Source organism: Puntigrus tetrazona, chromosome 4, assembly GCF_018831695.1.
Source record: "Puntigrus tetrazona isolate hp1 chromosome 4, ASM1883169v1, whole genome shotgun sequence".
Lineage (NCBI taxonomy): Eukaryota > Metazoa > Chordata > Actinopteri > Cypriniformes > Cyprinidae > Puntigrus > Puntigrus tetrazona.
Window position 1 is genome coordinate 6,750,259 of NC_056702.1, and position 25,810 is coordinate 6,776,068.

General features: G+C 38.9%; 3 protein-coding genes across 4 annotated transcripts; 2 read left to right on the forward strand and 1 right to left on the reverse strand.

Annotated features, from left to right (window-relative positions):
• Nucleotides 1–257: 257 nt before the first annotated feature.
• Nucleotides 258–4,773, forward strand: calua (calumenin a). Of its 2 annotated transcripts, XM_043237516.1 has the most exons (8): nucleotides 291–414; nucleotides 1,089–1,211; nucleotides 1,679–1,913; nucleotides 2,011–2,204; nucleotides 2,480–2,646; nucleotides 3,217–3,277; nucleotides 3,408–3,607; nucleotides 3,693–4,773. In XM_043237516.1, exons 3-8 carry the CDS (start codon nucleotides 1,687–1,689, stop codon nucleotides 3,795–3,797), a joined length of 954 nt encoding a protein of 317 aa, XP_043093451.1. In that variant the 5' UTR covers nucleotides 291–414; nucleotides 1,089–1,211; nucleotides 1,679–1,686; the 3' UTR covers nucleotides 3,798–4,773. The 2 variants fall into 2 exon arrangements, with proteins under 2 accessions (XP_043093452.1, XP_043093451.1); XM_043237517.1 differs by lacking the exon at nucleotides 1,089–1,211 and having other exon boundaries at nucleotides 258–414.
• A 980-nt stretch (nucleotides 4,774–5,753) lies between these two features.
• On the reverse strand, nucleotides 5,754–7,930 carry opn1sw1 (opsin 1 (cone pigments), short-wave-sensitive 1). Its single transcript, XM_043237696.1, has 5 exons — nucleotides 7,591–7,930; nucleotides 7,101–7,269; nucleotides 6,851–7,016; nucleotides 5,920–6,159; nucleotides 5,754–5,849 (listed from the first exon to the last, which is right to left on the reverse strand). Exons 1-5 carry the CDS (start codon nucleotides 7,928–7,930, stop codon nucleotides 5,754–5,756), a joined length of 1,011 nt encoding a protein of 336 aa, XP_043093631.1.
• A 4,592-nt stretch (nucleotides 7,931–12,522) lies between these two features.
• On the forward strand, nucleotides 12,523–25,553 carry tnpo3 (transportin 3). Its single transcript, XM_043236386.1, has 23 exons — nucleotides 12,523–12,988; nucleotides 14,233–14,433; nucleotides 14,606–14,679; nucleotides 15,020–15,176; nucleotides 16,212–16,355; nucleotides 16,447–16,622; nucleotides 17,627–17,765; nucleotides 17,864–18,010; nucleotides 18,177–18,284; nucleotides 18,434–18,525; nucleotides 19,538–19,677; nucleotides 19,770–19,961; nucleotides 20,447–20,538; nucleotides 20,622–20,698; nucleotides 21,200–21,260; nucleotides 21,343–21,483; nucleotides 21,559–21,675; nucleotides 22,224–22,318; nucleotides 22,411–22,567; nucleotides 22,653–22,820; nucleotides 23,588–23,700; nucleotides 24,240–24,332; nucleotides 24,727–25,553. The coding sequence occupies exons 1-22, from the start codon at nucleotides 12,869–12,871 to the stop codon at nucleotides 24,298–24,300; spliced, it is 2,772 nt and encodes a 923-aa protein (XP_043092321.1). The 5' UTR covers nucleotides 12,523–12,868; the 3' UTR covers nucleotides 24,301–24,332; nucleotides 24,727–25,553.
• The last annotated feature ends 257 nt before the right edge of the window (nucleotides 25,554–25,810 follow it).

Sequence of the window (25,810 nt, forward strand, 5' to 3'; positions counted from 1 at the left end):
TTAATCGCTTTTACAAATAATGTTCAGTGCAAGGACGGCAGCACCTTTCCGCGAGAGTTTGCGGGTCTCTCAAATTTGGGGACGTGGCAAGACGTACCCAATAAGACGGTCCACCGGATGCACAACGGCCTCGAGCGATGCGTCCACCGATTGCGAAGCCTCGACGCTGATTGGTTTACCGAAGCCCTCCGGCCAATCAAAATAGAGTTCGGTGAGTTCCAAACAACGGTTTCCATTACATCCGGGGTTTGGTGTGCTGAAGTGGCCCAATGGCAGCGGACGGACTCCACTGTTTGCGCTGTGATTGGGTCCCTGGGTTGCTCCGGTCCCATGAACGGTGTGGCACAGGGGTGTGCAGAGTAAACCAAAGCCCCCGTATTGTGTCTGGGTTTCTCGGCCTCGTATTAAATCTAGGTAAGTTTGTATTTTGTACACGTTTTGCTACGCTTTTGCATGTTTGGTCTTTGGTAACCACTGCATTGACTGACAGCGTAACGTTGCAATGCCGCCTCATTTAAAGGGACCGTTAGTATTGAACGTTAAAGGGATAGTTTACCAAACTAATACATTTTTTTGTCAACAGTTGCTCACTCCAATGTTGTCGTAAATGTCTATGATTTGCTTTCGTCTGTGGAGAGCAAAACCATAAGGTTAAAACATTGACAGCTCCAGTCACCCTTTCATTGCGTCTTGTTTTATACCATAAAAGTCAATGGTGACCAGCTCGTCTTCATTAAAGGTGCTGCAAGGTAACTTTTTGCCCTTGTTTGTGCTGCTTTGATCATCTGAATCATATCAGTTGTCATTTTTGTTTAACGATTAGTAAAGAGCTATTGCGTAGCCTACTTTGAAAGAACATCTTAAGTGTTTTATTTTACTTTAAGTAAGTCCTAATAAAGCTGTTCGTACATTTCTAATATGCGATGCAATTCTACCGGGACTAATCACTTATTTGTAATAATATTTTTTAAAAAGTAATTATATTTTTTCTGCTGATTTTGCTAGTGAGTCTTGGACACAGTGTACTGTACTACTTGTTATTTTCACTTTTTTTTTTAGCTCTCCTTTATTTTCCCCCCTTTCTCTAGAAACACATTTTTGTTCATGTCAACGGTGTTTCCTGTCAAAGATTGTTTCTGGTATTTTGCCAGGGTCAGGGTTGTCGTCTTTCCCTCGTCACACACATTTACACCGTCGTTCAAAAGTGTGGGGTCTGTGTCTTTTATTTTATGCACGTTTTAATTCATTTTATTCACCAAGGACATGTTAAATCGATCTAAAGTGGCAGTAAAGACATTTGTGACGTTTTTGTAGGTTCAAATAAATGCTTTATCTTCGTGTTTGTCGGTTTTCAAAAATAAATAAATTGAGCAGCACAACTTTTTTTTTTTTTTTTTTTTTTTTTTTTTTTATATCGATAAGAATACTGAATATTTCTTGAGCAGCAACTCAACATATTAGAATGATTTCTGAAAGACTAAGGCTAAAGTAATTGCTGCTGGAAATGCAACATTAACATTGCACGAATAAATGAAAAAGAAGTTATTTTAAATAGTAATATTTCACAATATTACTGTCATTCAATCCAATGAATGCATGCTGAGCATAAGAGAATCAGACCGCATTACTAAAACATGATGTGTGTAGATATTAATGTTTGCTCTTTCTCTCACCAAAGCTTATGCGATGAAGATGGAGATTAGGCCTCTGTTGATGTGCTTTGCTCTGTGCGTGGTCTACGCCACCAGCAAGCCCACGGAGAAGAAGGACCGCGTCCACCATGAAGCACCGCTGAGCAGCAAGGAGCACGACGACGGCACAAACTTTGACTATGACCACGACGCCTTCCTTGGGGAGGACGGAGCGAAGACATTCGATGACCTGACCCCAGAGGAAAGCAAGAACAGGCTTGGGTGAGGAATGGCCATTTCGATAAATAAGTGATTCGGTGAAGACTAGTTAATTCGTAGACTTATGCTTTTGTTCTTTTTTTTCGGTCTGCCTTTTAAGTAAAATTGTGAATAAGATCGACGCAGACGAGGATGGCTTCGTAACTGAGGCCGAGCTGAAGGCATGGATCAAAAAGGCTCAGAAGAAGTACATCTACGACAATGTGGAGAGACAGTGGAAGGACTTTGACATGAACAACGATGGCACGATCTCCTGGGACGAATACAAGAATGTGACGTACGGCACTTACCTTGGTAAATATGCCGTCTGTTTTTATAAACGGCGTTAAAGAAATCTCAGTTGTTCCACACCTGTGTGTTTCTTTAAGTTGTGGAACATAAAAAAGTTAATGAACATCCGGGTCCCCACCGACTTTCACTTTATGAACAAACAACAGTTTTTTTGACGTTCCACAGCAGAAACTAAGTCATACGTGAGCATAATTAAATGGGTGTTAGTTTATTATATTAGTATAATAATAAGCATTGCAATAGTAATTTGTTTCTAATAATTAAAAAAAAAATTCTAGATGATCCCGAGTCCGATGACGGCTACAACTACAAGCAGATGATGGCCAGAGATGAACGGCGCTTCAAGATGGCCGATGAAAATGGAGACCACATCGCTGACAAAGAAGAGTTCACCGCTTTCCTCCATCCTGAGGAGTACGAGCACATGAAAGACATTGTTGTGCTGGTGGGTCTTCTATTATCGGCATGTCGGTCGTGAAACCTACTTGCAGGCAATTTCACTACTTGCTATTGTAACCGGACATACACTACCACTTGTAGGGCGGTGATACTTTTACATACTTTTACAAATAAGCCTGCTCTTATTTGGTAAAAAATAGTAATATTCTGAAATAATATTGCAATTTAAAATAGCTGTTTCCGTTGTAATACATCTTGTAATATAATTTATTCCTGTGATTGTAGAGCTCGATTTTCAGCAGCCATTGCTCAGTATCTCGCGATCATTCAGGAATCATTTTGATATGCTAAAGAGACATTTCTTATTATTTTCAGCTCTGTTTAATGAATAGTACGTTCAGAACGCACGGTATTTATTTGAAACGATATAAATGGATCAAAATAAATGCAACCTTGCTGAATGAAAGAATGAATTCCTTGCAAAAAATTATAATTAGTAGTTTGTAGAAATTTTGGATGTGGCTTCATTTTATCCGTGGCTTTATTTAAATGATTGCTTGTCTGGATTTTTTGTAATTTACAATACTTCACACTTTTTTTTTATTTTATCATTTAGGAAACTATGGAGGACATAGATAAGAATGGTGATGGGTTTATCGACCTGGAGGAGTATATTGGTGAGTGAAATTAGGTCTATTTCAATTGAAAACTCTTACAAATTCTTTTAAACAATGGTCAATTTGCATTTTGAAAAAATTCCAGTTTGTCAGCAAAGCTTAGCATCAGTCGACTTTTCTTGAATATCAGGCGACATGTACAACCACGAGGATGAAATGGACGAGCCAGAATGGGTGGCGACGGAGCGAGAGCAGTTTTCAGAGTTCAGAGACAAGAACAAGGACGGGAAGATGGACAAAGAGGAGACTATGGACTGGATCCTGCCGGCCGACTACGACCACGCAGAGGCCGAAGCCAAGCATCTGGTGTACGAGTCTGACACGAACAAGGTGAGCCAACCTTAAAAACCTATCTTAGCAGCTTTGGCAAGTTCTAACTGAAATCATTTCAACTGTCTGTCACACTGTCTTTCAGGACGGCAAACTCACCAAAGAGGAAATACTCAACAAGTACGATTTGTTTGTGGGAAGTCAAGCCACTGACTTTGGGGAGGCTTTAGTTCGGCATGATGAGTTTTAATTCTTTCTTTTTTTTTTTTCTAGTGTAATAGATAATTACTTGTTTTGGTAAATGGATATAATTTATTTTATATTGCTTCACCGTAATACAACACTAATTCCTCAGATTTAGTTCACTTGATTGTTTTCCCTTTTTGCGCACACAAAAAAAATGCATTCGTGATGACTCTGCTTAAGGATTTTTTACTGCGTGTTACCATCTTTGGAATCGTGGTCCATGTACAGCGTTATTGCAATTTCAGTAACTGTTTATATTTGGGGTTTTTTTTTAATGTAAAGCGGTTCATTCAGAGCTACGCTCAAGGCAGTTTTATAGCAGTTGCTTCTGATCCATGATCAGCTCCCCCTGCTGTTTACATGCCATTAGCACACAATCCTCTCAATCCGCTTCTTCTGAGAGGTATAAAATACATGTATATATTCACAATGCATATATCTCCTGTGTGTAATTGTCTTGGCACAAACCTCAATTTTAGAGCCATAGGTCATGATCCTCTTATGTCTTTCAATATTTATTAGAAAAAAACCCCCCTGGCTTATTCAGTCACACTTTGAAGAGTTTCTATTGATGTTAAGATGTTTGTTTTCTTAAAGACGTACTGATTTTGATCTTTAATAGACATACTCTCATTGTGCCTTTCATTGAATTTTTTTCTTTTCTTTTTTTCATTTGATTTGGATCTTTAGTTAGGGCTAAATGGTTAAAACCTCAATGCATTGCGGTTTGTAGGGTCCAATTGCTTTCAGCTTCATAATTTGAAACACACTATCAATTATATGAAGTCTGCTATGCTACAAACATAGCAATATGGTCAATTAGTTGTCTTTTGAATGCATTTTATTATTTTTTTTTTTATATATAAAATGTTTTAGCACCCAGTGGTATCAGGTGACTTCCTTCAAGTGGTGCTGTTTCAGCACTTACAGATTGTATCTTGACAACAACAAATTGTCAATAAAACAAAATTATGACTGAATGTCCTTTTTTTTTGTTTTACATTCACTCAATATATTAATAAAATATTGTTTAAAATGTTGTTTTATCATTATTAAGGTTTCATTAGTTTCTATTTCATTAGTCAAATACGTCTATATATTTACCAGTTTAAGTTTAGATGTTTTAATACTTAAAGTGAGAAATTGTGCTTTCAGTTGATTTAATAGACGCCAATAGGTACAGGGAAAAAATGCATCAAACAATATAAATCTTTATTAATTCTAAAGTCCGGGCACATGTACAAACTCATGCACACTGTATGTCTAATTACAACAAAACATGTACAGAAGTTATATAGATACAGATAGAAGATCCAACAGCGATTGGACAAAAGCTGTCGCTCGTGATTTGTTACCAGCAATCTTCCAGTGAACATTTCCTCAGCTGCAAACAAGCGGATGGACTCGGATAATTCCCTTGTGATCTCATATCTGTTGGCTAATCCAGCCAGAAAGCTGGGCTTCAGTATATTCTTTCGAGAAGACCAGAGTAAACTGCTTTGTTGCGCTGTGCTCTTTTGATCGGTATGGGCTTTTTAGGTTACTGTATCACTTTAAAAACAAAATCAGGAATTTTAATTTTCAGTTTGCGCAAGTCCATTCACATTAGAGGATGACTCAATATTATTTATTTTGTTTTGTAATTATTCTTTTTTTTTTTTTTTGGATTTTCTGTTGTAAGTTAACAATTAAATATTCTACTTCATCGTCAATGCATAAAGCAACAATGTGTTTCGTTACAAAAAAAATAAAATGGTAGTATTTTGAAGGTGTACCAGTTCTGCACTGAAAGGATGGAGGGATATCGCCCTCTGGTTTGGCCGTCCGGCGAGCTGCGTCTTCGGGACACAGGGACTCCCTCTGCCCTCGACAGGGTGTAACGGTGCAGGATTTGAACAATCAGGGGAAGGGATAACAAGAAAACGGGTCCAGACAAGTTGTGAATAGGTTGTGGAATAATTTATGCGGACACGGAGGAGGTTTCGGTTTTGCTGGAAACCTCCGAGCCCTCATCAATCTTTTTGCCAAATACGGTCTCCATGATGCAGGCATTGAACTAGAACACAGAAATGGCGGAGTGTTAAGTGTTTGTCTGTATGTGTAGTTTTATTAATAATCTGTCTCACCTGTTTGTTCATGAAGGCGTAGATTAGGGGGTTGTACACGCAGGAGCTCTTTGAGAACAAAGCAGGGATGGCAACCAGACGGTAATCCTTGTTTGAATCCTCAGCATAGCCATAATACAAGGCAGCGAGGGCGTAAGGGCCATAGCAAACTATAAAAGAGCCAACCATCACTACAACCATCCTGGACACTTCCTTCTCAGCCTTTTGGGTGGAGGCAGACTCGGCCTGCTGGGCTGCAACCTATTGGTAAATATTGAAACATTTCAAGCTTGTGAAATATATTTTTTTCTGATTTATTCCAATAAAGCATTCACATATATTGTAAAAAAAAAAAAAAAAAAAAAAGCTATCTGAAGTGAACAAATTACATGGCATTACATTTTTTTAAATATATTCTGAAATATATAAAATTATTCCTGTGAGTGCATTAAAGTGTAATCTTAACTAATATATATATATATATATATATATATATATATATATATATATATATATATATATATATATATATATATATATATATATAATGCTTATAAAACTGTTAGTAATAAAATCATCATTGAAAAATATAATTATAATTCAAAAATACAAAATTCTTCATTTAGATTTTGTTTGTGTGTGTGAGCAAGATATCTAAATATATATATATATATATATATATATTTTTAAAAATCTGTATCTGACTGGCAAAATAAAATAAAAAAAGGAAATAAATTGCCTGGAAAATATGGGATCCCTGAAAAAAGATTCATTGCACTTAACACATAAAACAAAAAGGAGGCAGATGTAACTATTTAACCATGGGCAGAAATTGAAATCGAAAAGCAAAAAAACTTAATTATTAAATGTTATTAACCATTATGGTAATCCTAAATAATATTCCCTGAATATATTTATTTCTTTATAAAAGCAAAAAGATTGGGATACCCACAGCACGCAGGGCTCCCAGAAGTTGTGAATAGGAGAAGATGATGATTATCATTGGCAGAATGAAGCAGGTGACCATTAGGAAGTAAGTGTAGCTCTCCGAGTTGTACTCCTCACTTTTCGTGTACCAGTCAGGTCCACAGGAGGTGCCGAGACCCTCTGGAATGTATCTGAAAGTTTGATTGCGAATTAAGTTAATCCTTAAAATTATGAGTGCACGCTTCCAAATATTTCCCAAAGAAACTGTCTATCACCTGCTCCATCCCCAGAACGGTGGCGTGGCACAACCGATACCTATGATCCAGGTGAGCGCAACGGCTCCCATGGCCTGGCTTTGTCCGAACTTGAAGCTTCCAAAGGGTTTGCAGATAACCACGTATCTCTCGAAAGCCAGAACCGCCAGGGACCATCCTGTCACAAGTCCTGTGAGAACAAGACAACCACGGATCTTAGCATGCTCAAGTTTAAGAAACGGGGGTTTCACAGTGAGGCCACAGAAGATGTCCCGTTCAGTGATCAGTGCTCGAGCGTGAAGAACATTTAAAATATCTCATTTTGTGGAATGGAAAACATCCTTGGATGTCCCAACCTTCATTTTTAAGAGCGTCTATAGTAAAGTCTATAGTTGGGTATTGTTTGAATTTGATCCATTCCAGTTCAGATTTTGCTCATCGATTCAATGACTCACTTAATATTTACTTCATTTTGTGTTTATCACTGAATCTTTCCGACACTTCGTCTTACCTGCAATCGATCCCATTGCCGATTCCATCGCGCACATCATATGACCGAAGAAGAAATAACCTCTAAGAGCGGACAAGAACACTTGGCTTACAGAGAACGTGTCGAAAATGAAGCCTCCTAGGGAGATGTTCACCAGGATGTAGTTGAGAGGCTGTCTGAGTTTCTTGTACTTCAGTGTAACGAAGAGGACGATGGCGTTCATAGGTGTGCCCACCAGAAATACAAAGCCCATGAAAGCTGCCTGGAGGTAGAAAGCCCACTTGGGGGCCAGATGGTACTGCGGGCCCTCGAAGGGGCTGACTTTGGAGAGGTTTCCAAATTGATAGGCCCACGCATCCATGGTTGCACCGTGAGTGCCCTTGTTTTTGCCTGGTGTCTTGATGAAGTCAATGAGCAGCCTGGCTGATCAAACACGGATGGGACGGCCTTTTATAAAATCCTCAAAGTCTTGCCTGGTGTGAAAAGTGGGGGGTAGATGCGGATAAAAAGGAAGATCATCCTCCGGGTGATCTTCCGGATATGTTGACGGGATAATCTGTCCTGTCCATGCAAATTATGCTCAACACCCCCCTGGAATCTCTAAGTACATAATTAGGCAACACGTGTTGCTCTACAAAGGCAGAATATCTTATGTATTGGAGCATATTACAACGGCGAAACAAAACGTTAAGAAAGACGCTTCTTATTTTTCAGCAATATCCTGAACTGGTATTAAACTTGAACTGAACTGTGGTGTCTCAAATTTGATAGTAATTAAGGAACTTTGCAACACTGACACTATTTGACGGAATTAAATAAACCTTAAACTGAGTTGAGTTGAATAACGACATTATTGTATTTCTGCTAGTCTCTGTTTCATACTCCACAACCCACATATTAGCTGACGTTTGACCTGCATTTTCTTTTCCAATAGCTTTAGATGAAGGTTTCAGATTTGCAGTGAATCATGTTTTTCCGATTTAATGTTGATCCGTAACTAAATCTGGGGACATCCTGGTTTAGTGTAATACAGAAAAACAAAAGAACTGGTCAAAGTAAGGATAACTGGATAACTAGTTGAGCGATTAGCTGTTGGGCTCCGTCGAGTCTCTTTAACATTACATGAACAACACATATATCAGCAGTAAATGGCGCAGAATAACATTTTCAGAGTGTTGTTTTTAATTTCAATTATTTGGTCAGTAAATCAAACAAAATTTTCACTTATAAGTTGCACAATATGATGCACTATGTGTCTCGGTCAACTAAATTAGTCCTGATTTATGTCACAACCTGCAACTTGTGGTCTAATAAGAAACGTGAAAATGGTCAGTACTCTATATTTCTGAACTGGCTTTAAAGAAACTTCGCTTTGGAAGGTTTTGAAATGTCTAAACACTGAATTATTTGTGTACCGAGTAGGTAACTAAAACACATGGAAGCATAGTATACCAGGTAAACTAAAGTACCGGCCTGGTTTTTTGTGTCAAACAAGTTTGTTAAATCTTGGCTTCCATTTCATGAGCGGCAGTATAAGCAGGCGAAAGGCAAACCAAACTCTTAAGGTCCCCAAGCACAAGGATGAGCCGTAATCTGGAAACGAGATTTACCTAAACCAATCGCTAAAAATCCCCACAAACCATATTGATGTCACAGAGGGATTACGCGCAAACTGGCAGTTTATCTTGTTAGCTAAGACTTAGATTGTGGGTCAATTTTGATAATCTGGAGAGAGATAAAGAGTGTTAAACTGTAAATCCTATACATCCGGCCTCTTTTTATACACCTCATTTCGGTTTCTTCATTTCTCTTCGGAGAATCTTCCCTTCCCCTCTCTATCATTACGTGTCTTTGGTTTCGGCAGGTAAGTATTGTTTTATAGGTTAGAAACTTGTAACTGCTTAATAATGATCCATCATCACCTGTTAATTCATGTATTGCTAACGCTAAGTAATGCCTCTTTGTTCTTTATTTCCATAGAAATCAAAGTTTTGCGATTCTGTTTGACTGGTTGATTGTAGGTCTCTAATTTGAACTCTCTGGCAGAAATACGTTTTCTGTTTACATGTACAGTGGATTATGTTAACATATTTACAGCATTTTTAATACGCGTGGATTCAACAGTATAATAATAACTGGCACACTGAGTAATTTATACTCAGTGTGTATTGCTTTTTTTTATACTCAGTGTGTATTGCAGTGTGTATTGTGTTTTGCATGATCTAACTCACGAAAGTCAGAAGACATCCTTTGACCCGGGGTCGTATTGTAACCAAGCTATGTGTCTGAGATGCATGGGTATGATACGACCTGGGTTACAGGAACGTCACGGACATCTTGAGAATTACGGAGATGAGCTACGTAATCAGCTTCTTACCAATAAACGAACAGAAATGCTTAAATTCATTGAATGTGTGTAAAGAATGTATCGTTTTTTGTTGTTAAACACTAAAACAAACATGTATGTGTTTTCTATAGCCATCTATATGGAATATATGGAGTATTATAGCCATCTATATCAGCTTGCATAGTTATTTTATTTATTTTTTTGCCAGTATGAGAGAGAATCATGTACATGTGAGAAAAAGAAAATGAAATAAAAGAGATACTGGAAAAAAACCACGCTGGAGAGGTTGAAACTTGTCTGCAAAACGAGAGATGTTCTCATTCTTATAATATGTATTTTAATGTTATTTATATTATATTTTAGATTGTTTACACATTAGGAAAAACGACTTTATACTTTATTGAGTGATTTTTTATTCCTAGTTTTATTTGCCATTTCACATACAGACCTATCCGTTTAATTTATATATGCAGAAACATTCGGTAAACATTTGCAGAAAATTCTATTTACAATTATTTAATAAACAGGCTATATGTAATATAAGCAGAGGGTCCTTCTCAGTGCCATTTGCAGTATAGCAGTAGAATATTCAGATTGATCAGATGATTTTCAACTATGAATTGTTCAGTGGCTGATTCTTATGTGCGACGCGTCCAGAACTGGCAGATGAGGCAAGTAAGTGTAAAAGTAGCCTATTATTAAAGGTAGGCATAATACTATTAAACCAATTGGTTGCCAAGCAACAAATTAAACCAATAAAGTGCAAATGTAATGTAATGTAATATAGCTTATAAAAGCAGCACAATACTGAAATATGCAAACTATTTTTGTTAGCCAGTTCTTTTTGGTGAATCAGCCTCTTTGTTGTTATTATTATTATTATTATTATTAAACAGTACAAGCATTGCGACGCAGTTACAATTATGCATAAAGACAGAATTAAAAAGAAAAGTAAATAAATAAACGTATAAAGACTCAGATTTGCCAGGGTTAACACAAAAAAATCTTAAGACATGAATGGATGAATACAGGAATACTGTTTTCACAGTAAAACAACAGAAAACATGTAATATTTCCCGTGCTTTCTTTTGAATGGTCATACAAACAAAAATAAAAGTCACTCATAAAATAAGACGTCTTCTTCAGATGGACGAAAAAAAGACTGCAGTTCACTTCAATATCAGACTTATATTTCCTAACAAAGGTTTTAGTGGTGTAACATTTGTGAATCGGTTTAAATGTTATTTCCTTTATTTTTTTGGTAAGCAGATACTTACGAGGCAAAGTCCATTGTATGTTGAATATTGTATATTCTTCAGAATATTATTCCAGTATGGAATTACATAAGGAATCGTTGTTATCTCTTTTTGGAAGAGAGCTCTGATTTTATAGTTATTTCTCTGTTGATCTACAGAAAAGCACGCATTTCATCGTGTCAGTTGAAGACAGAGGGTTAGTGCATTTGGTGAAGCAAGCTCAACATTCAGGACGAACAGTTTTTGTTTTTGTTTTTTTAATTGAACAGTACAAATGTTATAACATAGATACAATTATACATAAAGACTACTATACATAAATACTACTAACAACAGAATATACATTCAGATTTGCCAGGGTTAACAAAAACAAAAACAAAAAAAAATCTTAAGACACAAAGGATGAATACAGGGATATTGTTTCATAGCTTTCACATTTGTAGATTTATTTATAGTTTTCATATATTTGTCCAAATCAATTTCAAACAATAAAAACAGAGGTTTAGAGCCAGTAAACTTTTGTTTATGAATAGGAAATTTAGCTAACAGAAAGCATAAGTTAATTATGTAATATTGTCCTGTATTTTCTTTTGAATAGTCATACATTCCAAAGAAAGCATCTTTAAAGCAAAAGTAAAAGTCACTCGCAAAATAAGATTGGATGAATGCTAAAAAATCTGACCAAAATTTTTCTGTGTAGGTGTAGGTAGTCTTCTTCAGATGAATCACAAAAACTGCAGTTCACTTCAATATCAGATTTATATTTCTTAAGAACGGTCTCAGTAGGGTAACATTTGTGAATCAGTTTAAATGATATTTCCTTTATTTTATTGGTAATTCAGGACGAACGGTGTAGTCCGATTCCCACTCGAGCGACTCTTCTGAACCGGTTCTTTTTAGCGAATCAACACAAGGGCGGTTAATGACCAAGTTAAATACATTTTACCATGTCTGACTTGAAATGAACCACTGTGTCGTGCTATGTGTGGCTAAAGAACTTATTAGACATAAATCATAGACTTCGTTGCCTGTCTGTTGAAAACAACACGTAGTCGCCCACATTCGTGTAAATTTATTAATATATTTTTTTATTTCATAAATGTAATTTCTTTTAATTTAATCTTTTACATATCACACATCCAGCAAGTGCCTTTTCCCGCTAACGAAATTTCTTCTCAAATAATAGACGAAGGACGCAAGCGTCGTGGTCGTGAATCGCAAAGCATCGGACTTGAAACCGGAATCGATTCCTCGCGATTCCCGTATGGAGCACAAATGGCTCCGTCACCGTCACCTTTTCACGAGAATGACCCTTAAATAGCGCGTAGCAGTGGGTGTGTCTCCAATGAAATTATACTCGTAATAAGTGCGCCCGGCCATAAACTCAAATCACAACCGTTGCAACACGTCCCGACCCGAAAAGTTCGCGTTTAGGAGCGGATACCGCGCCGAGAGTCGACGCGCGCGGCGCGTTATTATTCTAAAACCGCTCCAGCCCGGGCTCGTTATAGTTCCTGCGCGCTGGTTTCCACACGGACTTGTTTGACAGGAGCGCCCTGTGTCTGCTTGAGATGGCGGCCAGATCGGAGAACGCGAGGGCCGAATAAACAGTCAACCTGTGCGTCTACAAGCTCCCGAGAAGCGCGAGCCGTGTCATTTACCCCATATCGACACCCTCTAGGAACAGAAGTACGCCATGGAAGGCGGGAAACCCACCCTGCCGCTGGTTTACCAGGCGGTGCAAGCGCTGTATCACGACCCGGACCCTGCCGGCAAGGAGCGCGCCTCGGTCTGGCTGGGAGAGCTGCAGAGATCGGTGCGTTCATTAGCGGGCCTACTGCGCCACGGCACCCTCGCTCCCTGGCGAGCCTTTACAATATGCGTCGCGTTCAAAATATTGTCCGTTGGGGCCGCGGCGGAGCTTTGTGAACCGCGAACGTTAGCTGCGTTGAGGAGTGGAGGTGGTCACATGTGTTTGGACTGTGGTGGGGGTTTATTTGTATCCATTGCTAACTCCATTCAGCTTGCCTGCGGTCCGACGGTTTTGGATCGAGTTTTGGGTGGGCACGTTTAGCGGAAATCGCTCTTGTAAGCGCGAGGAGATCTAGTTCGGGTTTATCGTCCAGGCTACCGCGTTAGAAAGCTGGTGGCTGTGTTTTGAAGAAGGTAGCGTTAGCTAGTTCCTTGTTGGTCATTAGCTCTTCCAAAAACCAGCTTGTCCACTCCATAAACCGGAATGACCAACGAGTAGCTCTTTTTTAGCTGGTTTACCACCCTAGACCAGCTGGAAACCAGCAATTATGTTTTAAAACGCGTCTAGTTTGGGCTAGGTTTACCAGCAGGGCAGGCTGAATTCAAACTTGGCTAATTTGGGTATCCAGACAGCTTTTTTTCAAAACCCCATTAGGCATATTAACATTACAGCATCAGTGTTGCAATTTTAATGAATCTAGATGAATTTCTGATGCTTCTGCCAACACTGTAAGTTTATTATGCCCTTTGCATTACTGATTCTTCACTTTAGTTCCGCTTCAGCAAACTGCGAGATTAGTGATAAGGAAGGTGTTAAGATTACAAACCAGTGGGAGAAATTTTGCAACTCATACGCTGCTTTTTGCAGAACTAAGTAGTGCAATATTCTGACAACAATGGTGTAAATTGCGCCGCTTCGCATTTGACACTATCCTGCTTCTCACAAGACGGCAAGTAAAATAAACTTCCCCCAAAATGCATTGCAATATTGTGCCACTGCATGGCTTCAGCTCAAGAGGCTGAAGCTGATCTACGGAAACGGTCTGTGTATTTTCAGGTTGTGTATTATGTTACTCATAATGGGTTCCTGGTGCTTCTATTTATTTGCATTTGCGATATTTATCTTGATGTGATGCGTCTGATGTTGGTGTTTATTTCCCCGTCCGTGCAAAATACAATTGGTCCGATGTTGATAGTGATATAATGCTGATTATCTATGTAAAACGGCAAGTGCGGTTTATTTAAAGCTCGCCGGACGTTTTCGAACACTTCAGTCAGAAACACGCTTTCGATTTTTCTGTGGTGCAGATGTATGCATGGGAGATCTCGGATCAGCTCCTGCAGCTGAAGCAGGACGTGGAATCGTGTTACTTTGCAGCCCAAACAATGAAGATGAAGATCCAGACGTCGTTCTACGAGCTTCCCCCAGAGACCCACACCTCACTGAGAGATTCCCTCCTGTCTCACATCCAGAACCTCAAAGACCTGTCTCCCATCATCGTCACACAGGTAACGTGACTCGGCTGTGATTTGTGTCGAAATGTAAGTCGGTGTCGAAGGCCTCGGACATCTGCCGTCCGTGACGTGTTAAAAGAGGCGCAGTCCGTCTCCGCCGCGCAGCTGTGCTAAATACTGAGAGCTGTTAAGAAAGTGGTGGTGGTGGTGTCTTTTTCTCTCTCAGCTTGCATTGGCAATCGCAGATCTGGCTCTTCAGATGGCCTCGTGGAAGGGCTGCGTTCACACCCTCATAGAAAAGTAAGACGCCATCTATAATTTGCGTTCTGTATGTTCCTCACCTGCGCCCCTGGTTGCGTTTGATATTAAAGGAGTAGTTAAAATGATTTAAAATGTGTACGTTTTATATGGTGAAACTGTCAGGATTAGCAAAAGACTCGTAATCACCTTCAGTGTATAATAATTCCATTTAAAACTAGATTGAAATCTCCGTATTCACCCAGCACTTAATCATATATTTTGTCAAAATTGTGCTTTTTAATGTTTTGTCTAGCTTTTCAAATTTAAAAAGTCAATTCCAAAACACCAGTTTAATAATATTTACATAACACTAAACTTTTCTTTTTTTTGGCTCTTCCAGATACAGTAACGACGTGTCCTCGATGCCTTTCCTGATTGAGATCCTCACCGTTTTGCCAGAGGAGGTGCACAGTCGCTCTTTGAGGATCGGAGCCAATCGGCGGACGGAGATCATTGAGGATCTGGCCTACTACTCCACCACAGTCGTCACTCTTCTGGTTCGAAAACGTTGTTATCTGCAAAAGGGTTTCTGTCGTTTGTTTTCCGCTTTGCAACCTTGACGAGATGTCTAACCTGGCCGTCCAAAGTTTAAGCTCTCACATTTTTAAGACACTTAAAGCATGCGTGCGAAGATGTGACTCCCCGTTCAGGGCTTAAGGAGCTTTATTAATTATTGTTTTTTTAAAATTTGGATACGTTTATTTTAGTCGAACATTTGAGAAAATGTTACTTTTTAATGCGCAAAAAAAAAAAAAAATCGGAAATTGTACGTGTTATAATTAGGGATGCACCGAAATGAAAAGTTGAACAAAATGAAACATTTTAATCATATATTTTATCAAAATTGTGCTTTTTAATGTTTTGTCTAGCTTTTCAAATTTAAAAAAAGTTAATTAAAAAAATTACAAGTTTAGTAATCATTACACAACACTAAACTTTTCTTAAATATACTTAGAAGCACAGTTTAACTTTAAAATTAATAAGTTAGAAAACTTATGTTTTTATTACTGTACAAATAAATGCAGGCTCGCTGAGCAGAAGAGAATTCTTTCAAAACAAACTGAAAAGGTTTGTACGAGTGTTATTATACATATATTAATAAGAGCTGTTGAAATAATTATCATTTATTATTGTCTTTTGTTATTTTATTTTGAAAATGTGCAAAACGGTCTCTCGCTGTCGGTGCTTGTAATGATTGTAGCGTCTTTCTCAGGCGCTTTAACACTGCCCACATTTTCCCGCCTGTATTTGCTCGCATCGTTTTTCTGCATAATTTATTCAGTCTTTTCTGTTACTCAGTTTCGGTGGCCAAACATTCGGTGCGTCCCTCCTCATCACATTCAATTCGGCAGTGTTTGGCATAAAACGCATTTGGGGCTGTCACTTGTTACTTTTGCTTTGCTAACTCGCTTATCCTTTGTTCCGTGCTGCCATTCCGTCCATGCAAATGATTTTAGTGGTTTAGATCCTTCGTAAACATTTAAATGAGTGGTTTGGTTGTGAGCTTGCTGTCGGTGTGTTTCCGCGATCAGGTGACGTGTGCAGAGAAGTCCGGACACGACGAGAAGATGCTTATCAAGGTGTTCCGGTGTTTGGGGAGCTGGTTCAATTTAGGAGTGCTGGACAACAACTTCATGGCCAGCAATCAACTGCTGATGATTCTCTTCCAAGTGCTGGTGAGATCAGCAAATGCGATCAGACAATCGCTTAGCTCGCGCTCTTGCTTGCTTTTATTTATAAAGATCTCCCTCCACCCGTTCGTTGCAGCAGAGGGACGAGACGTCCACCAACTTGCATGAGGCGGCATCGGATTGCGTGTGCTCGGCGCTGTACGCCATCGAGAATGTGGCCGTACACATGCCTTTGGCCATGCAGCTCTTCCAGGGAGTCCTCTCTCTAGAAACGGCCTACCACATGGCTGTAGCCCGCGAGGACCTCGATAAGTACGTATGGCGTTATTTATGACCGACGTGTGCGAGCCTTAAGCAAAATACCTCTGTTCTGATATCCAGTGGGAATGCGACTGTTTAAGTACATGCTTGGCTGAAGCAAATGGCATTTGTCACAATAAGTCAACAGTAGACTTGACTCTCAAATGATTTCAATGTAGTTGAATGTTATCATGTTGCTAAGATAAACTTGTGCAGTGCTCGACTCAATTTCTTCATTTTTAGTAAAGGTTTACATTTATGGTTTTATGTTATGGCCCGGTTTCATAGACAGGATTTAGCCTAAACCCGGATTAGGCCGTAGTTCAATTAAGACATTTAATTAATTTTAATAAACTTGCCTTAAGACATTTATGTTTTTTAAGATGAGTCAGTGCAAGTTTGTTTCCGTTAAAACAGCTCAGATTGACGTTATAGTCTAGGCTTAAGCCTTGTCTGAGAAACCGGGGGTAAGAGATCAAATTTCGCCGCACTATAAATGGAAACCTCTTCACAAATGATTTGCACAATTTAATGTTAGTGTGCTGCTATGCTAAACCTGGCTCCCGTTTGATTTCAGTAGTTTGTCATTAGCATGTTGTTATGATAATAGCTCCAACAGAGCAATATATTAAAGAGTAGATTTGACCTAATTGTTTTTTTGTTTATTTAACATGTTGCTGTGCTAAAAGCTCAAATTGTGCAAATACATGAACCTGGAGACTCTGTATACAGTTGATTTTTAAAACGCGGACATGTTGCTACGCTAAGAGTTCAGATCACACTATATTTTATATAAAAGACTTGACTCCTTTTATATGTAGTTTGTTGTCAAATTGTATAATACTCTAAATGCTAAAAATACCTATAACTATAATGTGAAATGCTTAATTATTTCGATAAAATCAGTGTTTTTTGCGGGGTTTGTTTTTTAATATTAAAATATGATTTTGGGACAAATCAAAACCTGTTGTAAACTGCTTTCCCCCCTTTTCTTACTTTTACTCTTTTTACCACAGGGTGCTAAATTATTGCCGGATCTTTACGGAATTGTCCGAGACATTTTTGGAGATGACCGTAAGGACTCCTGGCCAGGGCATGGGAGATCTACGCACCTTAGAGTTGCTGCTTATTTGTGCAGGCCATCCCCAATACGAGGTTTACGTTAAACATATGCACGCATAACGAGAGAAAGTAAGTATGGGATTTTTAAACCTTTTTTGACCGCCTTTTTGGGAATATTTGTCTTTCTCCAGGTTGTTGAGATCTCGTTCAACTTCTGGTACCGGCTAGGAGAACATCTTTATAAAATGAACGATCCGGCTCTTCACAGAGTGTTCAAGCCGTACATACAGAGATTACTGCACAGTCTCGCCCGCCACTGCCAGCTCGACCCAGATCACGTGAGCATCCTTCCTTTCCTGTATCTTTCTCTTCCGTCTTCACGTGAAATGCTCAAATCATTCAAAGACAAAGCCGCTTCTTTCTGGTTTCTACTTGGTGCTTTTGTGCAATAAAATTGAATGAGTACTGTTTTTCTTCATCTCTTATTTTGTGCTTCCTGTACAGGAAGGAGTCCCAGAGGACACGGATGATTTTGGGGAGTTCAGGATGAGAGTGTCTGATCTCGTAAAAGATGTAATTTTCCTAGTCGGCTCCATGGAGTGTTTCTCACAGGTAGAATTTATACTAATAGAAACATGAACTGAAAGCGATTTGTGGAAAATGGCTTATGATTTAAACTTTTTGGATGATTTAATGAGAAACGAAAGGGATTCTTTTAATCTCACCGTTCTTTTTATAAATGCCTCGTTTCCTCTCATCAGCTGTATTCAACTCTGAGGGAGGGAAACCCCCCATGGGAAGTAACTGAGGCTGTTCTGTTCATCATGGCTTCCATAGCTAAGAGTATCGATCCGTAAGTTTCGCTTTCAGTCACAATTTAACATCTTCATGGTCAGGGTTCTGGCTTTCACCAAACAAATTCACACCTCTAGCTGCAAACTTGAGTCATGCTTTTTTCAGATTATATACTTCATTATCGTATTGTCCAATGTTTTGAGGCTTAAAGGAACCCGCCTTGAGTTTTGACGTTTTTGAATCCATTCAGCCGATCTCCGGGTCTGGCGGTAGCACTTTTAGCTGTAGCTTTACATAAATCATCGAATCTGATTAGACCGTTAGCATCACGCTCAAAAATGTCAGGGCTCTGAAGTGTAACGAATGTTATGTGGTTGAATATGTGAAAGTGCATGGTGTATTGCTATGCCTCTATTTTATGCATTATTCTGTTTTTTTTTGTTTTATAAACTACTTTTTTGTTAACTAAATCAATATAATAATTTAAGGTAGTTTGGCATTTGCTGTTTTGTTGTTCTTTTCATTAAGAATAATGAATCCATCTGTTTCATGCAGCTGTTTTAGTCTTAAAAAGTGAATGGTGTATAGTATATAGTAGATGCAAGCACAACTCTCTTTTCTCGAGAAACGTTACATCAGAATTGCAGTTTAGAAAGTAAAGGTGCCTGATGCTTGGCTTATAACGTAACAAACTAGGGGAACTCCCATTCACAAAATTCAAATAACCTATAATTCTGATGGAAAAAGACATCGTTGAGTGTTAATCCTCATATAGTTTACAGTTTATTTTTATATATATATATAACAGTAAACTGTTAACTATTTATTAGCATGCATTAATAACACGTTGTAGCAAAAAAGCACCTAATCAGGTACTGATAAAGTTATTTGAAGCAGCACAACCAGTGAGAAGATTGTGTCTAGAGCCCTGATTTTAAGCTCTTTATAAGGCGCTTCAAGCGATTATTTTGCAGGTTAGGTCAAATGAAGTTTGCAATTAATCATGAAATCTTTGTTGCTTTTTAATGAATTGAAAATTTGATTCTAACTCTCCCTCTGCTGGTTTGTAGTGAGAATAATCCCACTCTGACGGAGGTGCTGGAGCAGGTAGTGTTGCTTCCCGAGACGGTCCACCTTGCCGTCCGCTACACCAGCATCGAGCTGGTTGGCGAGATGAGCGAAGTAATCGACCGGAACCCTTGCATGTTAGGTGACTGTCCCAATCTGGTCTACTACGTCATCTTCATTCGTTTGATGTGTAGTTTCTCTTGTGTGTTCATGAAGTCTGTTTTGGGTTGCCAGATCCTGTATTGAACTTCCTGATGAAGGGTTTGCGGGAGAAGCCGTTGGCCTCTGTGGCAGCTAAAGCCATTCACAACATCTGCTCGGTGTGTCGAGATCACATGGCACAGCACTTCCAGGGCCTGCTGAACATCGCCCGCTCGCTCGACTCATTCGCCCTGTCCACGGATGCTGCGGTTGGCTTACTAAAAGGTGTGGAGGGGTTCTATGTAAAACGGGATATTTCACAAAAAAATTAAAAAGCTGTCATTAATTACTCGCCCTCATGTCGCTCTAAACCCTTAAGACCTTCGTTCATCTTCAGAACACCCATTACGTTATTTTGGATAAAATCCGAGATCTCTCTGACACTGTCATAGACAGCAAACTACAATCAAGGCCCAGAAACGTAGCAAGGAGATCTCAGGGCCTCGGCTTTAATTTTATGAAGGCACAACAATAACCGCTTTGTTCAACAATTCTGAAGAACAAAGGTCTTTCAGGTTTGGAAATGCATGATGAGTAATTAATTTTTGTGTGCACTGTAAATGCTCTTTAAATGCTGATCATTTTCATTTATTATTGATTTAGTAAATTTACATGCTTCTCCTGTAGAGGTCGACTCTTTTCTGTTTATCATAGCCATGCCCTTGTTGTGTGGCTGGCTTTGGTTAAGTGGTGTGATTGGTTTATCTCAGGCACAGCGCTGGTATTGGCCCGCCTCCCCCTGGAGAAGATTGCAGAGTGTCTGAACGATCTGTGCGCGGTTCAGGTCATGGCACTGAGGAAGGTTAGATACTTGTGACTGTGTGCTCTGGATTTCTCACAGTCTTCGGTTAACGCAATAAAGTAATGTGCTTTCTTTGTGTCCAGCTGCTGGCTCAGGACTCCAGTAGTGGGAAGTCATCAGACCCGACTGTGTGGCTGGACAGACTGGCTGTTATCTTCAGGTTAGACTTCAGGTTCAGCATCACCACCGTTGCCCTTTAAGCACAATATTGGACTGTGTATACTTCTAGTGTCCCTCATTTTCAATTACACTCTTGAAAAGGATATTAAAGTAATTTCTGGGAGGGTTTTAGTAGTTAGAATAAATTTGATAATTAATAAATTAAGTTTGGTAATTACATTTATATTTATTTACTTTATAACATTTTTGAAGTCTACTCCATATTGTCTTAAAGTTCATAATTTACTGCTCAAGTTTACAGCTTATCTGAGCATGCTATTGTAAAATAAAATTGTTAAATGATGTTCATTTATAAAAAAGGCAGGCTTTTTCTGCAGGTAAGCATATTATTTCACAATCCAGTTAAATCCTGCTGGATAGAATTAAATTCCACTCCCCTTAAACATTCATTTTAGCTGTTTACTTTTAGGTAAATGTGTTGTGCCGTTTCGGTTCACTGTTTTTTAAAAAGTATTCTAAAATGGTCACTTTTCTCCATTAGACACACAAACCCCATAGTAGAGAATGGACAGACACACCCCTGCCAGAAAGTCATTCAAGAGGTATGTTTACCGGTGTGCTGAATGACGGTACTTCGTCTGTAAGTGGGGTTTTTTTCTGATCATCTCTGTTCTTTATTTGTAGATCTGGCCGGTGTTGTCTGAGACATTGAACGCCCACCAGAATGATAACCGGATAGTGGAGCGCTGCTGCCGTTGCTTGAGATTTGCAGTACGTTGCGTAGGCAAAGGCTCTGCTTCCCTTTTACAGCCGCTTGTTACTCAGGTTTGTATTTTTTGCCTTGACATGTCTACCGAAAAAGGCTAGCGTAGATCTCAAAAATATGTATTTGCGTTTCAGATGGTGAGTGTGTACCAGGTGTACCCTCACTCCTGTTTCCTGTACCTGGGCAGCATTCTAGTGGACGAGTATGGCATGGAGGAGGGATGCAGACAAGGCCTGTTGGATATGCTGCAGGTAACCTGATGCACACCAGAGTACTTCAGCCTAGATAGACTCCAAACTGCATGTAGTCCACATTTTAGCCACCAGAAGACCAAGCAACCAAAATACAGGGAATGTTTACAATTTTTTTTTTTTTAAGTGGCATGTTGAGGATAATACTTTTCACCTTCAAATGCATATTTCCATTAATTCCAGTGCGTTTGACAAATGTTTATCCAAAGTAACTTTTTTATTTTTTTTTATTTTTTGGTGAAATAATTGTCTGCATCAACAAAGTGATTAAATGATTAAAAAATGCTTACTGATCAATGATTAAACCTAGTGGTTTAAAGAATAGTGGCAAAGACAGGTAACGACTTGATATAAAATGAGTTTATATTGAACTTGAAAATGGTTTTCAAAGAAAAATTGCAGAAATTCCATTTTTGAAAGGCCGTTCTCATAAGCCATTTCGTTGACCCTCATAAAAAGTGATTTCATTTTAATCTCGTACTGCAGTGAATTACGATTGATACAGTACTAAGATGTGCTAAGGGTTATTGTATGTTTCACTCTCGCAGGCTCTCTGTATGCCGACCTTCCAGCTGTTAGAGCAGCCGAATGGTCTGCGCAATCATCCCGACACAGTGGACGATCTTTTTAGACTCGCCACAAGGTATCGGTTCTGTGCCGGCGTTTGTTAGAAAAACAAGTGACTTTCCACACGAAAACGACATTAAGACGAGCCATTTTCTCTCATTATTTCAGGTTTGTCCAGCGTAGTCCGGTCACGTTGCTGAACAGCAGTATTATCGTCCACATCATCCAGTGTGCCATCGCTGCCACCACCCTGGACCATCGAGATGCCAACTGCAGCGTCATGAAGTTTATCAGAGACCTCATTCACACCGGGGTCACCAATGACGTAATTGCCATCAATCAAACGAAACGATCGAAAGACTTTGTATATACATTTTCATTCATGGCATGAAACTCATCTTGTCTTTCAGCATGAGGACGACTTTGAGATGCGAAAGCGTCTGATTGGCCAGGTGATGGAGCAGCATGGGCAGCAGCTAGTGACTCAGCTGATCAACACCTGCTGTTTCTGCCTGCCGCCTTACACTCTGCCTGACGTGGCGGAGGTACTCTGGGAGATCATGGTCTTTGATCGGCCGGTATGTTTGAAACGTTCATTAAACCAGTGTCCAACAATAAACGTTACGTAGACACCTAGCATGTACTTTTTAGACGTCTATGCAAGTGATTTACTTGCATTGTAAATCATTTTCATAGTGCTTTCATAAGACTCTTATGTAAAATTTGCTTCCATTTAAAAAAAAAAAAAAAAAAAAATTAATAAAAAAGATATACAGTAGTTTCATGTCTTTTAATATATCCTTTTAATAAAGAACTTTTTTTCACTTCCTATTTAAAATTCATCCAGGTTTTTCTTACAACACCCTAATAAGTGAGGACAAATTAATAGGAAAAAATTAAAATAATCAAATAAAAATCTAAAATTTAATACAATGTTTTATCATTTTTTAAATACACTTTTTATTTTTCAATTGTTTTATTTTATTCATATGAACCCATTTAAGTTCCTTTCTAATATCAATATACTTTTATTGTCTTTTAAAACATTCAAACTCTAATCTTTAAAACTAGAATAAACCACCAAACTTAATTTTTCAATTTTGTACATTTTTAAAACATTTTGGCCTGGTTTTCTCACGCCAACTTCAAACTTTGTCTTGACTAACTTGTTTATCTAGTTATATAGTTTATTAATGTTGAATGTGATGATTAGTGTTTTACTAAAGCTTTAACTGTTTGCTAAATACGTTAAATACATTTCAGAGATCTTTTTCAGAGGTTTTCCTTGCGTAAACGAGGCTGTGATGTCAAAATTGTCATGTCGTGGATGTCTCTGTGTCTGTAGACGTTTTGCCGCTGGCTGGAAACTGCACTGAAGGGTCTTCCAAAAGAAACAGCAGGAGGCGCTGTAACCGTCACACACAAGCAGCTCACCGACTTCCATAAGCAGGTCACGAGGTGAGTTTGTGTGCCGAGCCTCAAAAGAAGACCACGAACATCAGATCATTTCATTACACTCCCGAAGAAATGGGTCTACTCCTTAATTAAAAGTGCTTTTTCCTACATTAAAAACTAATATATGCTCATCAGTGTAGATTACTGGGAGCACTTGCCACAAGTTGCTGCACGTTCAGTTCTTCTTGTGGTTAGCTCAGCATGCACAAACAAGTTCTCATAACCAGTCGTCCAAGAAGGTGAAGTATCTCTCACTTCAGCAAGTCTTGACCTGAGGAACGAGGAGCCTCCCAGCGGTGTCGTGTACAGATGCCAAATGCATATTCTGACAATGCAGAATGAGTCACAGGCTTGCGTGGAAAGTCCAAACCACGCCAGACTGATTGATGTAGCATAGCTTTGTTGCTCGCCCATGCTTTCGGCGTGTTTGGAAATTGACCTGTGATTAGTAATAATGGTCCAGCTTATTGTTTATTAGTTTGTTGAAATGTTACTCTAATTTGCTCTTTCTTGTTTCTCCATCTATCAATCTGTCATCCCAGTGCAGAGGAATGTAAACAGGTTTGTTGGGCGATAAGAGAGTTTACCAGGCTGTACCGATAGCTGTCTTTTACCTGCTGATGCTGCAAGACCAGGTGACACAAGCATACTGAACACTAAAGTTATAATGTTGTTATTAAGCAGAACATATAAATGTAATTTACATAATCGGATCAATTAATTTAATGTTTTTTTGCTTTCTTTATATTGTCTTATTCTGTGTTCTTAAATCACTTTTTTTTTTATAAATATAATTGTTTAATTTTTTTTAAATGTTGGATCTAATCTTTCTATTTAATGCAATTATTACAAACAATTGTAATCATTTATCTTTTTTCCTTTTTTTTTTTTTTTTTTTAATTTGTGCTGTTTATTTTAAAAGAAAATATAGTCCTAAATGACTGGAAAATTCATGGTCAAACACGCCAGAATATTACAAATTTCTGAATAAATCCAGAATTATAAAATGTTGTCGTTTGTCCTCTGCAGGTCAGATTTTTTGTTTTGCTAACATTTGGAGGAAGCGGCAAAGGGAGCCACGATGACCACTGTTGAGAAACTAAAGGGAACTCTTGCATGAAGGATTAATGGGACTTGGCAAAATGGAAAAGCCGACCAATTGAATTGGAGCTTTGGAATGGCAGGGTTTCAGGAAAAGCAAATTGCCTTGTGGGTGTCAAAAGACCGCAGCCCCGTCCCTCCCTCTTACCCCTACGAGCACACAGATGCCAGCCGCCGCGAGAGAAAGGGGGGGATATTTCGGAAGGGACACTGTCGTCTTGTGGGAGGGGGGCCGTCGTATGGACACTGAATCACATACACCCATTTCAAAACATGGATGGTCTGCATCGGTCGGATTTCTGGGGGTCCATCAAAAACCAACGACAAATAAGGATGTGCCTGGTTGCAAATCATAATGCATCGTTAAAAAAAAAAAAAAAAAAAAAGAGAGAGACTTGTACGTTTTTAAAAACAAAAATGGAGATTTATTTTCATGGACGTGTGATTAGAGATCAAGTTATGGCTTCGCTGCCAGTGCCATAAAATGATTACCAAACTAAAGATTGTCGCAGCAGTCTGCGCCTGTGGGACATTTGCAGAGGGATAGTCGGCATCACCTTTGATCTTTTTAAAAGTTGGATGGGATTTTATCCGTACAGGTTATGCTGTAAATTATGGAGTGGACTGACTGGCAGGGGCTTTTTTTTTTTTTTTTTTTTTTTTTGTTCTTTCACCATATTGGCACATCTTGAGATGCAGAGGTCGTCTTCGGGCCGATTGTGTGAACAAATAAAACCAACATTGTGAGGAACAAACTAACCTAGTCTCGAGTATCATTTCAGATGCACCCGTGTGTTTGAGAAACACTGTTTCCGCAGCTCTCAGAACCTGTTTGACCAGGTTTGGTTTTAAGAAACGTACATGGGTCCTTTAGGCCTCGTTTTCTGAGTCATAGAGTAAATCGAACCCTCCTCTATTGTCTGAGATTTTCGAAGGCCCTGCAATCATGTGTTTGCACGTGTAAACCCTCGGGTCACCCCTCCCGCGTCCGATTTGCTGAATGAACGTTATG